Source organism: Mus caroli, chromosome 1 (genome assembly GCF_900094665.2).
Source record: "Mus caroli chromosome 1, CAROLI_EIJ_v1.1, whole genome shotgun sequence".
Taxonomy (NCBI): Eukaryota; Metazoa; Chordata; class Mammalia; order Rodentia; family Muridae; genus Mus; species Mus caroli.
This window is the reverse complement of record NC_034570.1, coordinates 82,686,519-82,699,642: the sequence shown is the minus strand read 5'-3', so window position 1 is coordinate 82,699,642 and position 13,124 is coordinate 82,686,519. Positions and strand designations below refer to the sequence as shown.

Genomic DNA, 13,124 nt, shown 5'->3' with positions numbered 1-13,124 from the left:
TGCTCATTGTCAGGGACCCACACCAGGTTGGAATTTTCCCTGACTTTGCCTGGCTGTTTTTCCTTATCTCCACACCCCTATTCCCACCCCCATCAGTAAATTTGCCTGTTGTTATACTATATCTCATGGTGTGTATTATTGCTATTTAAGCAGAATGTTCTTTGGATTAAAGCCAGTTGTTTAAACATCAAAGGATGTAGCAGGTATTAATACAAGTTACAGCCCTAGGGTAAAACTATCAGGCATCAAGCCCTTGACAGGATATTGGTGCCCTGCAGCTGACATGGTCAACATGCCCCTTGGGACCTCTAAGGCTGTGACTGGGGAAAGTCCATGTGCACAGGGGCTTTCCTATAGAAGGGCAGCTGCAGGCTCTCCAGAACAGTGCTTCTGGCTTTGATCTATCTGTGCATGGGTTAGCAGCCCCCAAGCAGATTGTCCTCAGAGCTGGGACAGGTAAAGGCAGCTTAGGGAGCCAGCCTATCTCTGAGCTCCTTCCTGGTGTTCCCTTAGCTTCATGGAGAATTAGTGAGGGTGGGAACCCCCATTTCTAAAGGACACTTTCAAACTCTTTGTAGCATACATTAATGCACAGACCAGGAACTTTCTTACACCCTGCATTCCCTTAGGAGGAATCCAAAGCCATTTTTTTTGAGACACAGACTTACTACACAGGCCTGGCTAGCCTGGAACTCACTGTGTAGATCAGGTTGGCCCTGGCCTCAACCTCACAGAGATCCACCTGCCTCTGCCTCTAGAATGCTGGGCCTGAAGGTGCTTTGGGCTTGGGGAGTTATACAGCATACACAGCTCGCTGACACCTAACCTCACGCCCTCAGCAGGATGGTCTGATGGACATGTGTGGCTGGGGAAGACGGCAGGCAGATGTTTGTTAAGATAAGGACATGATTTCCTGAGTAGACAGTGGGCAGCACATCTTTTACAGCAAGTTTCACTCAACAGCCATTGAAATGCACCTACCTCTGACTTGCTCATCCTCCCCTGAACTCAAATGTTTTTGAAAATGTTCCTTCAGGAACCAAGGAATAGCACCCACCCTGCTCAGATCCATCCACCCAGCCCCATGGTTGGGTTCTCTGGTGGTTCTCTCCCACTGAACATCTTCTTCTTCTTGCCTGTGTCTGACATGTTTTTCCATGTGTTAGTGCTGTGCATGCTATCCAAAGCCCAAGCATGCTTTCAAACCCAAAGCACACATGAGGTTTTAGGAAACAAAATCTTTATTAAAAAAATAACTTACAAATCGAGAGAACGCTCTGTTTCCCTTGTTCACGGGTTTGCAGCCCGAAGTGTAACTCTACAATATGGTTCATGTCACAAACTGCATTGCTGGGCAGTTGTTGTTCCATATGCTGTGCCAGCATTAAACATTGCACAGATATAAAACTATTGTAAATAAAACCTTTCAGCCGAGACTGGCATAAATTTATATATATATTTATATTTATATATATAATTTCAAATCAGCTAACAATTAATGTCATCCTTAGTCAAAACTCCAGTCCAGCTAATCTGAGGCCTACATGGTCTGAATACAACAGCCTTACACCTCCCATACAATATTTAAAATATATTTAGCTTTCAAATACATTTATAAGGTACATCCATAGTGAGAAAATAAAGTCTTAAAACTTAAATACAGAAAGTCACCAAGTAAAAACTTGAAGAAACACAGAAGATTCTACTGTACACATGTCCATAAGAGCCTGTCCTGGTGCTGGCTTTGATATGCAGCTCTGGTTGCACAGCACGGCGCAGCACAGCACAGCACACACAGCCCTGCCTGCTGCCAGTTGCCAGCTGTCAGGATGGGTGTCCAGGCGGCAGCCATCTTGGCTGGAGAATGAGAGACAGTAAGCATGGTCACATGCCTTCTCCTCTTCATACCACTCAAGCAACCAGACCCAAAGCTACATTGCTTTCTTGAAGAAACCACAGGACCCAGCCGCCCCACTTGCAACATGCATGCGTCCTCCCCGCCTCTGCAGAGTGATGGATCACTTGGTGTTCTGTTCCAGGGCAGAGTACTCTGTCTCTGACACTCTGGAGGCATCAATGAGCTTGGTGAGACCTGTTTTGGCCGAGTACTTGAAGATGAAGGCCTTCATCAGCTCGTACCTGTAGTTGCGGTTGATGAAGCTGTAGAGCACAGGGTTGACACAGCAATGCACCAAGGACAGGCACTGGGTGACGTGCAGCGCTGTGAAGAGCACATTCTCCAGCTGACAGGTAAACGGGATGTAGTGCAGGATGGAGAAGATGTCCAGCAGAACCACAAAATGGTACGGCAGCCAACACACCAGGAAGACCACCACGTAGGAGAAGATGATCTTCCGGCTACTGTGCTTCTCCTGGTCGCCTGATGCTGACATGGCTCTAGCGAGCAGGAAGTAGAAGATTGCAATGATAGTGAAGGGGACAGCAAAGCCCAAGATGACAGAGACCAGCTCCATGCCGATCAGCCACTCCTTGATGCTGTGCTCGGGGTAGAAGGACCTGCAGTAGGTCTCATTGTTGGAAGCAGATGTGACCGTCTTCAGGTAGTAGGTATCAGGCAGGGACACAAAGAAGGCCAGCAGCCACACCAAGACGCAGACAACACGGCGTACCATCTTCTTCTTATAGCTGGAGGTGCCGGTGAAGTAGGTGATGGAGAGATAGCGGTCCACGCTCATGCAGGCGAGGAAGAAGATGCTCCCAAAGAGGTTGATGGAGAAAATGAGGTGTGTGATCTTGCACGTGAGCTCCCCCATGGGCCACTGGTTATGCTGCACGAGACTGACCACCCAGACGGGGATGGTGATGACGACCCACAGGTCTGCAATAGCCAGGTTCAAGATGTAGCAGTGTGTGTCGTAGCCTGTGGTCTTAGCCTGGATATTCACCCAGACCACCACAGAGTTGGCAATCATGCCGATCACGAAGATGAAAATGTAGATGAAGGAGAGGGTATACAGAAGCACGTTCTTGTTGGGCATGGTGGGACACTGCACGGTGTCCACCACGATGCAGTCGCTGCTGTTGCATGGCCAGTTGATGTCAGAGTAGTTACCAGGCTCTGCATAGTCAAACAGGTGCACATCCATGGTCTTGGGGAGAGCGACCAAGTGACCTACAGCAAAGGCAAGCAGGAGACACCATCATTGTCACAAGGAGAAACCTCAGGTCTCAGTCAACACTGAGGATGCTCACGGGGTTCGCTTTTGCTCCTAGATGTCTTCACAAAGAAAGGAGAAAAGCAAACAGCTACCTTAGGCTGCGAGAAAGAAAATCAAACACAGCCCAGCTATGGCTACATGGTGCTAGGGAGGGGCTGTGTTTGTTTTCTGTGGCTTTTCATGGCTGTGTTATGGAGGCATCAGCTTGGCTGTGTCCTAGGTGTGAAATCAGCATGATACAGGGTCCAAAGAAATGTCAGACAGTAGAGCCCTGGCCACAGCAGTGCCGATGGCCTGCCTGTACTCAGTAGGAGTCCACAGAGCCATTTTACTGGCATTCCCAAGAGAGGTAGGGTTGGTTTGCTCCTGGCACGAAAATTGTAAGTGTGCTGCTTTGGTGTCTTAATGGAAGCACTCCAAATCCTCTCCCGATTTGCATTTAAAAATGGGACACTGTTTCTTTAGCCCCCTTTGCAATATCCATCTGCCAACCTGGATCCTCTCTGGGTCCTCTGCCTCCCTCGAGTGCCAGCAAGTGTGGAATGCCCCGCCATAGGACTGTACCCCAAACTTGCAGACCCAGGGCTTGCTGGGAGTTTTTAGCAGCAGGCAACCAGCCAGCTGCCTCCAGCTCTCGGACTTCGCCTGGCATCCCATTCCTTGCCCACTCAATTGACTCCAGAGTGCCGGGAGCCAAGACTGGAAGTGCATAAACCTCCAGCCACCTGCTGTATCTCTGGAGGGTTGATGAGCCCTGTTGATTGACGTCCCCACTGACCTGCCTGACCTGAGGCCAACACTTAGCTGTCATCACATCACACCTAGTGAGAATTTGGCTCCAGGGTAGCACTATGCCTAGGGTGCTTTCTCCACATACTCTATAGGAACTTCCTGGAGCTATCTTCTATTGCCCATCTGTCCATAGTTCTGGGACAATTGCCCTTGTCATCCCCCCCCCCCAACCCACACTGCATGACAAGAATGGAGAGACATCCAGTCCTAATGATGGCACCTATCACTGGTGATGGCTGAAATAGAGCCAAGCTTGTCTTTCAGGTTCATTTGGGATGGACTCCAGGTTATGCATGAGAACTCCCACAGGACAGCATTTAGTGGGTCAGTGCCTCGGTGGCTAACCCTGCGGTATGAAAAACCACCAAATCCAGGATTTGCACATTCCTGGGTTGGAATTATGGCTTCTCAGTCATGTCTAAGCTAAGATTTAACCACCTGTGGCTACTGCCCCAGGACAGAGGGCTCAACCCAGAATCTAGGAAGCAGTAGTTACTCCACACAACTTCCCATCCAGCACCTTCCAGGACGAGAGAACAGAGGACTGTCCAGTTTAAAGTGGCCAATTATCCCCTTTAGGAAAGCCCAGCCCACTAACTAGAATGCCAGCAATGTGCTCTTAGGAATATTAAGGATCCAGCAGAAGGAAAGTCAAGGGCTGGTGGAGGACAGATAGTCAGAGGGCTTTCTCCTTCAAGATAGCAGCAGTGGGATCTTGAAAGGAGATTGGACATCTGATGCCACCCATAATCACCCCAAGTCTTCAACCCACAGCAGATGACCCACTCCTAAATCCCAGTTAAAGAAGACTGCATACAAGCTCTGAGGGGGCTTCCTGGTAACCTAACTAGACTCCCGTGTCCTCAGCTGCTGATAGAAGATCTGGTCTTCTGTGACAGCTTCATTCCCTTCCCATTCAGAGGATCTCCTATGGTAGGAGAGGATGCTGGTCCTCAGAGATGTCCTGGCATGTGGACTCCAGGCCCACATACTTTAGAAAGTGCCAGTTCTGTCCTAAGTCCCAGTCCTGAGAACTACAAGAGGACACCAGCTGTCTGGGTTGCAGAGAGTACCTTCCAAAAGACGGGGCCTCTGTAACTGACCAGACTGGCCTCTGGAAAGAGTGTTAATCCCAAGTTGCCTAGAGCTGCTACATATACAGACACACACACAATACACACACAGACATACACACAGAGACACAGAGAGAGAGACACACACACAACACACACACCACTCACACAAATAGACATACACACACACACATAGACACATACATACACACACACATAGAGACACACATACCACACACACACACACACATACACACACACTGGCACTGACTTTCCACTCTGAACTTAGGACTGGGAAGGAACCAAAGCAAGAATTCTGTCCTGCACGACTCCAGGGCAAAGATCCATTTTTCCTCTTATTCTATTACATTAAAATAAGACACAGGGTGACACACATATATAAACCCAGCAGTCAGGAAGTGGACACAGAAAGATCGAGAGTTCAAGGTCATCCTCAGCTTTCTAAGAAGTCCAGCCTGAACTACAGGAGACTTGCTTTGAACAGACCTCTCAGTCTACCCTGACCCAGAGTCTTTAGAGAACATCAGAGGTTGGAAAAAAGACCTTCCCAGGCTCACACTATATAAAGGAAGGACTACAAGGGGACCTGGAGACCAGAGGATGCTTGACTGGCAGTGGTGTGAGCCTGTCCTTGAGCTACTGGTCCAGACTATGGCTTTAGTAGCCAGTCATAGAGGCTGAAAACCAAAAGAAAGAACTGGCCCCAAGCCTAGGTAGCTTGATCTTGGGTCCTGAACCTGTCCTCCTGTTCTCTCCACACCAGGAGGCAGCCCCTCACCCCCTCCATTGCCTTCAGTGCTCAGGCACGCCTAACCCTGGCAATGGTCCAAGAAGGCCCCGTGCAGTGCAGGGGACAGAAGGGGATGGTATCTGCCTTCTGCATCCCTCCACTGTCCCTGCAGAATCAACTCTTGTTCTCATGTGCATCTGCCAATCTCAGCTTCTCTCAGGTTCTAGAGCAGCAGTGGATGGTAGCAGGGGCTTGGGGATCCCTATCCAGCCCTTTGGTTTTTTACCATTGGGAAAAGAACCTTGGTCACATGACCATTGGGTCCCAGAATCATAGTGGTATTTCAGGGGCAGGTACAGATCACCAGCCTCCTGTTTATCCCTACATCTGAGGTCCCTTGGCACTGTGGAAAGTCTCAGACAGGGACAGAGCTGTTATTGTCCCATTCTGAAGGACAGGGATAAGCTGGTGACTCCTCGTGGCACTGTGACGACCAGTCACCTTCAGTGGGCAGTGCACAGTCCAGGGGCAGAGAACCTCATCCTAACCACTGCCCCTGATTGGATGTCCCCTCCCTGCCACAGAAGGCTCCTGGAGACCAGGCAGAAGGCAGCAACCAGACCCTTTGTGCTTCAAACAAGCGACTAAAGAAAACAAAAACGAAGATGTCAAAGGGCCACCCGCAGCCTGACCTTCGTCACTTGGACATCTTTCACGCATTAGGTCTTAGAAGCAAATAAGAATGGTTTCAGAAAAGAGCCAATGACAGGACAATCCATCTTGGTGGGGACAACAGAAGCTGCGTGTCACCTGGGTGTGGTCTGCAGTCACAGCACCTATGCAAGACATCAGGAGTAGGCCCTCTTAACACCAGTGATGTCTGCCCTCCTCCGTTTCTTGCTCATCCCTCAGCAAATAACCTTCAGCCTTTTTGACAGAAACAAGAGTCATGACACAGCAAACTGAGGGACATCTGCCCATGATCCTTGGACTCCAGTCCTGGACAAAGCTCTCAGAGAAATCGGAAAGTGAAGGTCAGTGGGGGAAAAGGGAGACTCGGCCACCTCCCAGAGAGCCCTGCATGGAGACCTGGCCTCCCTCCAGCAGACAGAGGGGGATCCCAGGAAGTTCATGAGGAACGAGTTCTATTTCATACAAACCTGCTCCTTGAGTCCAAAGTTAATGTCTCTTGGCCATCTCTAGGCTGTTTATGCTGGCCACAAGGAGGGCTGACAACCAAGGAGACCAGAAAAAGGTTTCTCCATCCTGCCCAGTCACTTAGGGCTCCAATCAAGCCTGGTTCCTTCCCTGATGTCTTTAGGCTAGAGGTGAAGAGTGATTTGTGGGGTGTCCTCTGCATGTGGCCTCATTTTTGAACACTCAAAAGTCCAGCCCTAGGAAGGCATGGATGAGACCCACTTCAGATGCTTCCTGGGAACCACACCTGGATCAGAACTGCAGGGAGTTAGGGAGGAACAGAGCCTCAGAATGATGGCTTTATTGTATGGTTTTACAAGTTTACAAACTTCTTGAGATGCCCACGTGGTCTCAACCCTGCATTCTAGGTATCTACTGAAGTGGCATTTGTTTACCAGCGAAAACCGATGGCAGCATAAATATCCAACTATAGCAGACGAGCAAGCACATCTAATGTGTGGAATACAACACAGCTGTGAGCAGAGAGGGGGCGGGGACGGAGAGAGAGGTTTAAGAACAAGGGGAGTAAATGAATGTGTGCTGCTGAGCAGAAGAAGGCTAAGAAGCAGATGCGCTGCCCTCAGCACAATCCCATTGATGTGGGAGAAAAGGCAAAATTATGAGTGTTTTATATGCAAATACATGCATAGAAAGACACAAAGACCCACAATGAGGGTAAGGCTTTGGGCAGGGAGAGTAAATAGAAGGCAATCACAGAGGCAGCCTTGCCTTCCTCCCGAAACGCCCAAATTATTGCAAAGCTTACATCAAAATTATGTAAATTTTAACAGGGGAGGGAATGAGCCACTGCACATCAAAGGTTCCTGCTCTGTTTTTCTGGACCACAGACTTCACTAAAACCGAAAGCCTCCTCCAGAGGCCGACTCCTAGCTCATTCACTCTTGTCTGTCAATGACTTTGTCAGTTATCTGCACACAGACAGCACTCCCATCTGTCCAGCCCTGCCATGGGTCCACAGCCACACGACTCCTAGGACCAACGGCGAAGAGGAAGATCCTTCCTCAAAGATCTGACTCTCGCTTCTAAGGTTCGCTACTCTTCATAAAATGTCCTGGATAACACCCAGCTGCCTGCGGTATCCAGCTGTTTTCAACTGGCTCGCCTAAGCTCCCTAGCATGCTGGGACAGCACCAGAATTAGAAGCATCCAAATTTAGAGTCTCCATGGGGTGGTGGTTTGGGCTGCAATCCATATGTCCTTATCCCCAGATAGATCCTCCGAGGGACTGCCAAGTGTGTTCAGGTGCCTGGCTAAGGTTCACCAAATTGCCTCAATGTGTTCGCCACATCCCATGGGAGACGAGAAGACCCTTCTCAGCCTGCCTCTGCCTCACCCCTCCCTTCCACAAGCTTCACATCCCAGTGCATCACAAAGCTCTCCTCATTGCTACCTCTACACTTCCTCCCTACTGGGTCTCATTCACCTTTGTTCAACCAGTGGAGCAAAGTGACCTGAAAAAGCGCTCAGTCAGTCTGTGAGTGCTCTGGGGAGGCCAGCAGCCTGAGGTGCACTGGTTATCCAGAGAGACTCGGCTGCAACCTTTTCCCAGCTGACATCAGTTGATCTCCTCTTGAAGGCACTGCTCTGGGACACGTGAAGCTGTCAAGCCATATCCACCTCCCCCAAACACCCACCATCCAAACAAGGTTATCCAGGAGGCACAAAAGCTTACTGCTCTCCTGGGCATGGGTACATCCTTCCGTGGTAAGGTGGGGAGTCTTCAGGAGAATGGAGGCAAGCCAGAGACATCATAGAGCATCGATGAGAGGCAAGTCACTGTCTCCATGAAGGAGAGAAGAGAACAGAGGTGGGCCTTGACCTATGGGCAAGGAGATCTGGCCTTAACCTATCTATGCCAGGGCAGGTTTGAGGAAACGCCATGGCTTTGGGACAGAGAAGGTTTAAAGACAGAAGTGCCACACAGTTGAGAAGGCCTGACCCAGATGCCCTATAAATAGGCTTGCTGTCCGGTCAGAAGCCACATAAGACAATGTGATCCCAGCCCCAGGGACTTAGAACCTACTAGGAAAGAAGAAAACTTCCTTTACAGTTTACTCTTTTTTTTTTTTTTCCAAAAAAGTTTACTTTTCTGCAAAGTGTGGTCTGTGTCCCACAGAGAACTTCCTGGAGAAATTCTCTGTGGACTCAAGTCTGGAGGTAGTATTTATCCAGCCTGTCTTCCCTATCTACACCTTTGAAAACAGTTCAGGGCAGCTGATAAGCCACGAGGGATGCACACATTAGTAACTAACGGGCTGTAGCTTGTCCATGCTCCAGCCAGGAGGAGCTGTGCTCAACAGCTTCCACTTGGGTCCTGTGTTACAGGCACAGTGTTTTCATTTGGCTGGGACAGTCTACAGAGAGCGTTTCACGGAAGCAGGAGAGTCTGATCGTCACCTTTGCAGAACCGTGAGGCCACTGTCCATCAGAGAGATGACGGCTGCAATGTTGCCCATTAATCAACTCCCCTACTTAAGTCTACTTGAAACCCACACCCAACCAGTGTGACACCCACCCAGGCAAATCCTAGTCTTGAGTGCAGAAAGGGACTCTTGTCTATCCCCCAGTACGGAGCCAATGAGAAACAATGCTGTCCCGACCACACATTCATTGTGGCCCTGAGTGACCTCAGTTCATGTAAGTAAGGAACTGCTTTGAATTATTCAGGAACTCAAAAAAATAATAAATACGGAGAGAAAAAATCCACACCCTGATTCTGATACAGGCCACCTATCCCCAGGGTTCTTGGCTGAACTTCCCACCAACACATGAGACAGCCTTCTACTACCATGGGAGCACTCACAGATAGAATGAATGTCCCATCCAGAAACCGGATCAGAGCCATTGTGCTCAGCCCAAGGGAACAGAGCTGCATCTAGCAGAGAGATCTAGATGTCCCTGTACCATACAAAGGCTGCCAGCTGGCAGGATAGAACCAGAGTCTGCATTCCCACCAGTTTAGGACCTGGGCAAGACAATAGGAGGTCCAGGTTCCCAAGCCACGCTAAGAAAGCTTAGGCTCTTCTTATATACCAACCTTCAGGCTGGCAGCTTTTCCCAAGCTGCCCAGGGCTCCACCTGCAGTAGCTCAAGGCCCTGAGACAGTCTCCATATCTCCCAGCTGTGGGCTGGGAGAACATAAAACTGCCCACGGCCAACCTCTCCTTGTTCTCTGCAAAATTGTCACCATAAAATTCTACAGTCTCTGGGATGTGTTTATAAGAAACAATTTTTTTCTTTGAAAAGTGAAGTTTGAGGGAGTGCAGGCTAACCATCTCTCTTCAAACAATTCTAAGTAAGTGGATTTTTAACAAGGAAGGCATCAGATGGCTAATCCCTGCAGAAAATATCCTTGCCTGACACCTGGTCCCACTTGCTTCTTTCTTTAGGCTGTTTGCTTCCATTGTAACAGCAGAGAGGTGCCCCAGTGCCTGGGGAGTTTGAAAACAGTCGTTACTACCTGTCTATCAATTTTATCTAAGCACATAGATTTCAAATACCAGACTTTCTGTTTGTTTATTGTTTATTTTATTCTGAGACATAATGTGTAGGCAACATAACCCAAGCTGGTCTCAAACTCATAGCGATCTTCCTGCCTCAGCCTCTGGAGTTCTGGAATCACAGGCATGCACCCAGCCTAACAGGCAACAAGAAACATTTTAATACCTGACAGTCCTTAAGAATCCCTGGTTGCTTAGCTAAAAAGTACAAATGCCTTTGGGGGCCCAAATTCCATTCTGTTTGCTACAAAATCTCAGAAAAAGAAAAGTTCTGAAGTTGCTGGGGCCTGTTCCCCCTCCTCAGTGACTCTAAAAGTTTATAAAGGAGTGGCCCTTCAGACTCAGCTCTGAGTAACTGCAACCAACTTCCCTGTGTAGATTTGAAAATTACAGCACTCTGCCTCAAATCCTCACACAAAAAGCCACTGTTCTGACTAACCAGGGTGTTTCATGGTCTTTCTTTCTTCTTCTTCTTCTTCTTCTTCTTTTTTTTTTTTTTCTTTTTTTATCCCATCTAGAAAGCCTACCCTTGGCCAGCTCTGGGTCCGATTAGAAATCATAATACCTTCTTAGCTCCCTAAGGGTTTGCTAATAATACTGGATAAACTCACCTCCAAAGCCCTGACTCAGTTAAGCACAAGCATGCAGCCGTGTAACTTTCTGGAACTTTAAAATGTATGCCTGTGATTGCACTGTGCATGCCCCTTTAAAAACAAACTGGAGGAACCCAACAGGCAGCTAGCAAGCAGTCTACTTCCCCAGCTTTTACACCTCTGCTCCCAGACAGCTCCTTCCAGCCCCTGCTGCCTCCTGGAGGCAGCAGCTGAGCTCAGCAGAGAGGAGCACACAGTGTTCACCGCTCAGACTGGGGGAAATTAGAGCAAAATGTTTCCAAGCTGAAGCCTGTGCACAGCTACCGGTAGAAACAGAGTTTTCATTCCATCTGGGGCAGGCTTCTATTCAGATGAGAGAAAGACAGGGGCTTGGGGGCTTTATCCATTTATAATCTGCAACAAGCCAGGCACAAAAAACCAGAACCACCCCCACCCCTCCTTTCTGGTCCTATCCACTGAGCTCCACATTCTCCTGAACTAAATAAAGACCCACAAAGCCAACATCTGCTCCTTCAAAGAAAAACAAAGTTTCCATACTGGCCACAGCACAGACTGGGGTCTCAGGGATGCCACTAACCCAAGATACCTTTAAAAAGATGCTTGATCCTACCTCACATCGAAACAATTAATTAATCTTGTTTGTGAGCAAATGAATGGAGAGACAGAGAGAAAGGGGAAGAGACAGCCAGTCTGCCTTTCACAGTGCCTCATTTTCCTAGTAGCTAGCAGCCAGGAGTCTTGGCTGACCACGGATCCCCTGACCTCAGAGTCTCCCTCACTCCCAGCCACCCAGCGAACCTTTATGCACCCTAACAAAAGTCAGCAACACTCACAGTTCACTTGGAGAGTAGATTTAAATTCAAATACTAGATTTCTTAGTGTCTGCTTTTTTTTTTTTTTTTTTTTTTTGGACCCAATTGAAGTTGGACAACGCTTTCTAGAACAATAAATACTCAAAATTAGATTAGCAGGGGTGCCATGAAGAGATAAGATGAAGAGGAGCTAACATTCAATTTACAACTTCCAGAATTCAGGAGCTGTGAATTAATCCATCCCCACCCCACAGAGCACGGAGTTTAAACTCATCCTAGACCCAGTTGTCTGGTCCGCTGAAGGATGCCTCTGGACATATCACATGCCTTTCTGGAAGTGCGCTTGTGGTTTTTACAGCCAATCTGATAACCAGAAGTAGGAGTGGGCAAACAGTGATGCCAAGCTCACCCCTACGCTGGCTTTGGGCAACCTCAATGGTGCATCCCACATTCTCTGCAAAGTTTCCCTGCTTCCTGGAACTTAAGTACTCACAGAAACAAATCAGAGTCCAGTAACAAACAAACATACACGGAGATTTCCCTCCACAAGTGACTGAACTCAGATCCCCCAAATCAGGAGCAGTAGCTTGCAATGCAGGCATGCAGCGTGCAATCAGCTTTGAGCTTTCCAATCCGGACCTGCAGGCTCTAAAGCCCCCAGCTCAGGGAGCCAAGAGTTCTCAGAAAAAAGCCCAGTTCTCGTAAGAACAGGAGTTCTGCCCCTTGCCGTAGTTGCTCGGCAAAGCTGTCGCAGAAGCAAGGCTTTTTTACTTACCTCAGGGCTGCCTGGGCTGTGGTTTGCCTTCCTGACTGTGAGCGCTGCAGGCTCCTTCAGTGCTGAGCAGTTTGTAGCAACTGAGATCTCTCAGGGCTCCGGACTTGCCTTTTATATACACTGCGGGAAAGTGCCTCTAGGTGGCAGTTTTGCAACCCTCGGCTCTTCTCCCGCCCCTCCCCTCCCACCACAGCGCGCAGGCATGCAGGCTTGTACAGGCGCACACGCCCTCCTGTAACCCTCTCTAGGTTGTTGTTTCCTGCACAAGCACATTCTTGGGAACCCTCAGATCCCTCCCTTTGCAAAGGCTAGATCCTATTGGGGGAAATGTCAGCAGAAGAAAAAACAAAAGAAGTCCTAGGACGTTCCAAAATGATAGAATATTGATCCAGTCTCAGGTATAGCTTTTA

At 48.8% G+C, this 13,124-nt stretch overlaps 1 protein-coding gene across 1 annotated transcript; it reads right to left on the bottom strand.

Annotated features, from left to right (window-relative positions):
- Positions 1-1,223: 1,223 nt before the first annotated feature.
- On the bottom strand, positions 1,224-12,822 carry Ackr3 (atypical chemokine receptor 3). The gene is made up of 2 exons (XM_021166426.1): positions 12,715-12,822; positions 1,224-3,133 (listed from the first exon to the last, which is right to left on the bottom strand). Exon 2 carries the CDS (start codon positions 3,105-3,107, stop codon positions 2,019-2,021), a length of 1,089 nt encoding a protein of 362 aa, XP_021022085.1. The 5' UTR covers positions 3,108-3,133; positions 12,715-12,822; the 3' UTR covers positions 1,224-2,018.
- Positions 12,823-13,124: the final 302 nt, after the last annotated feature.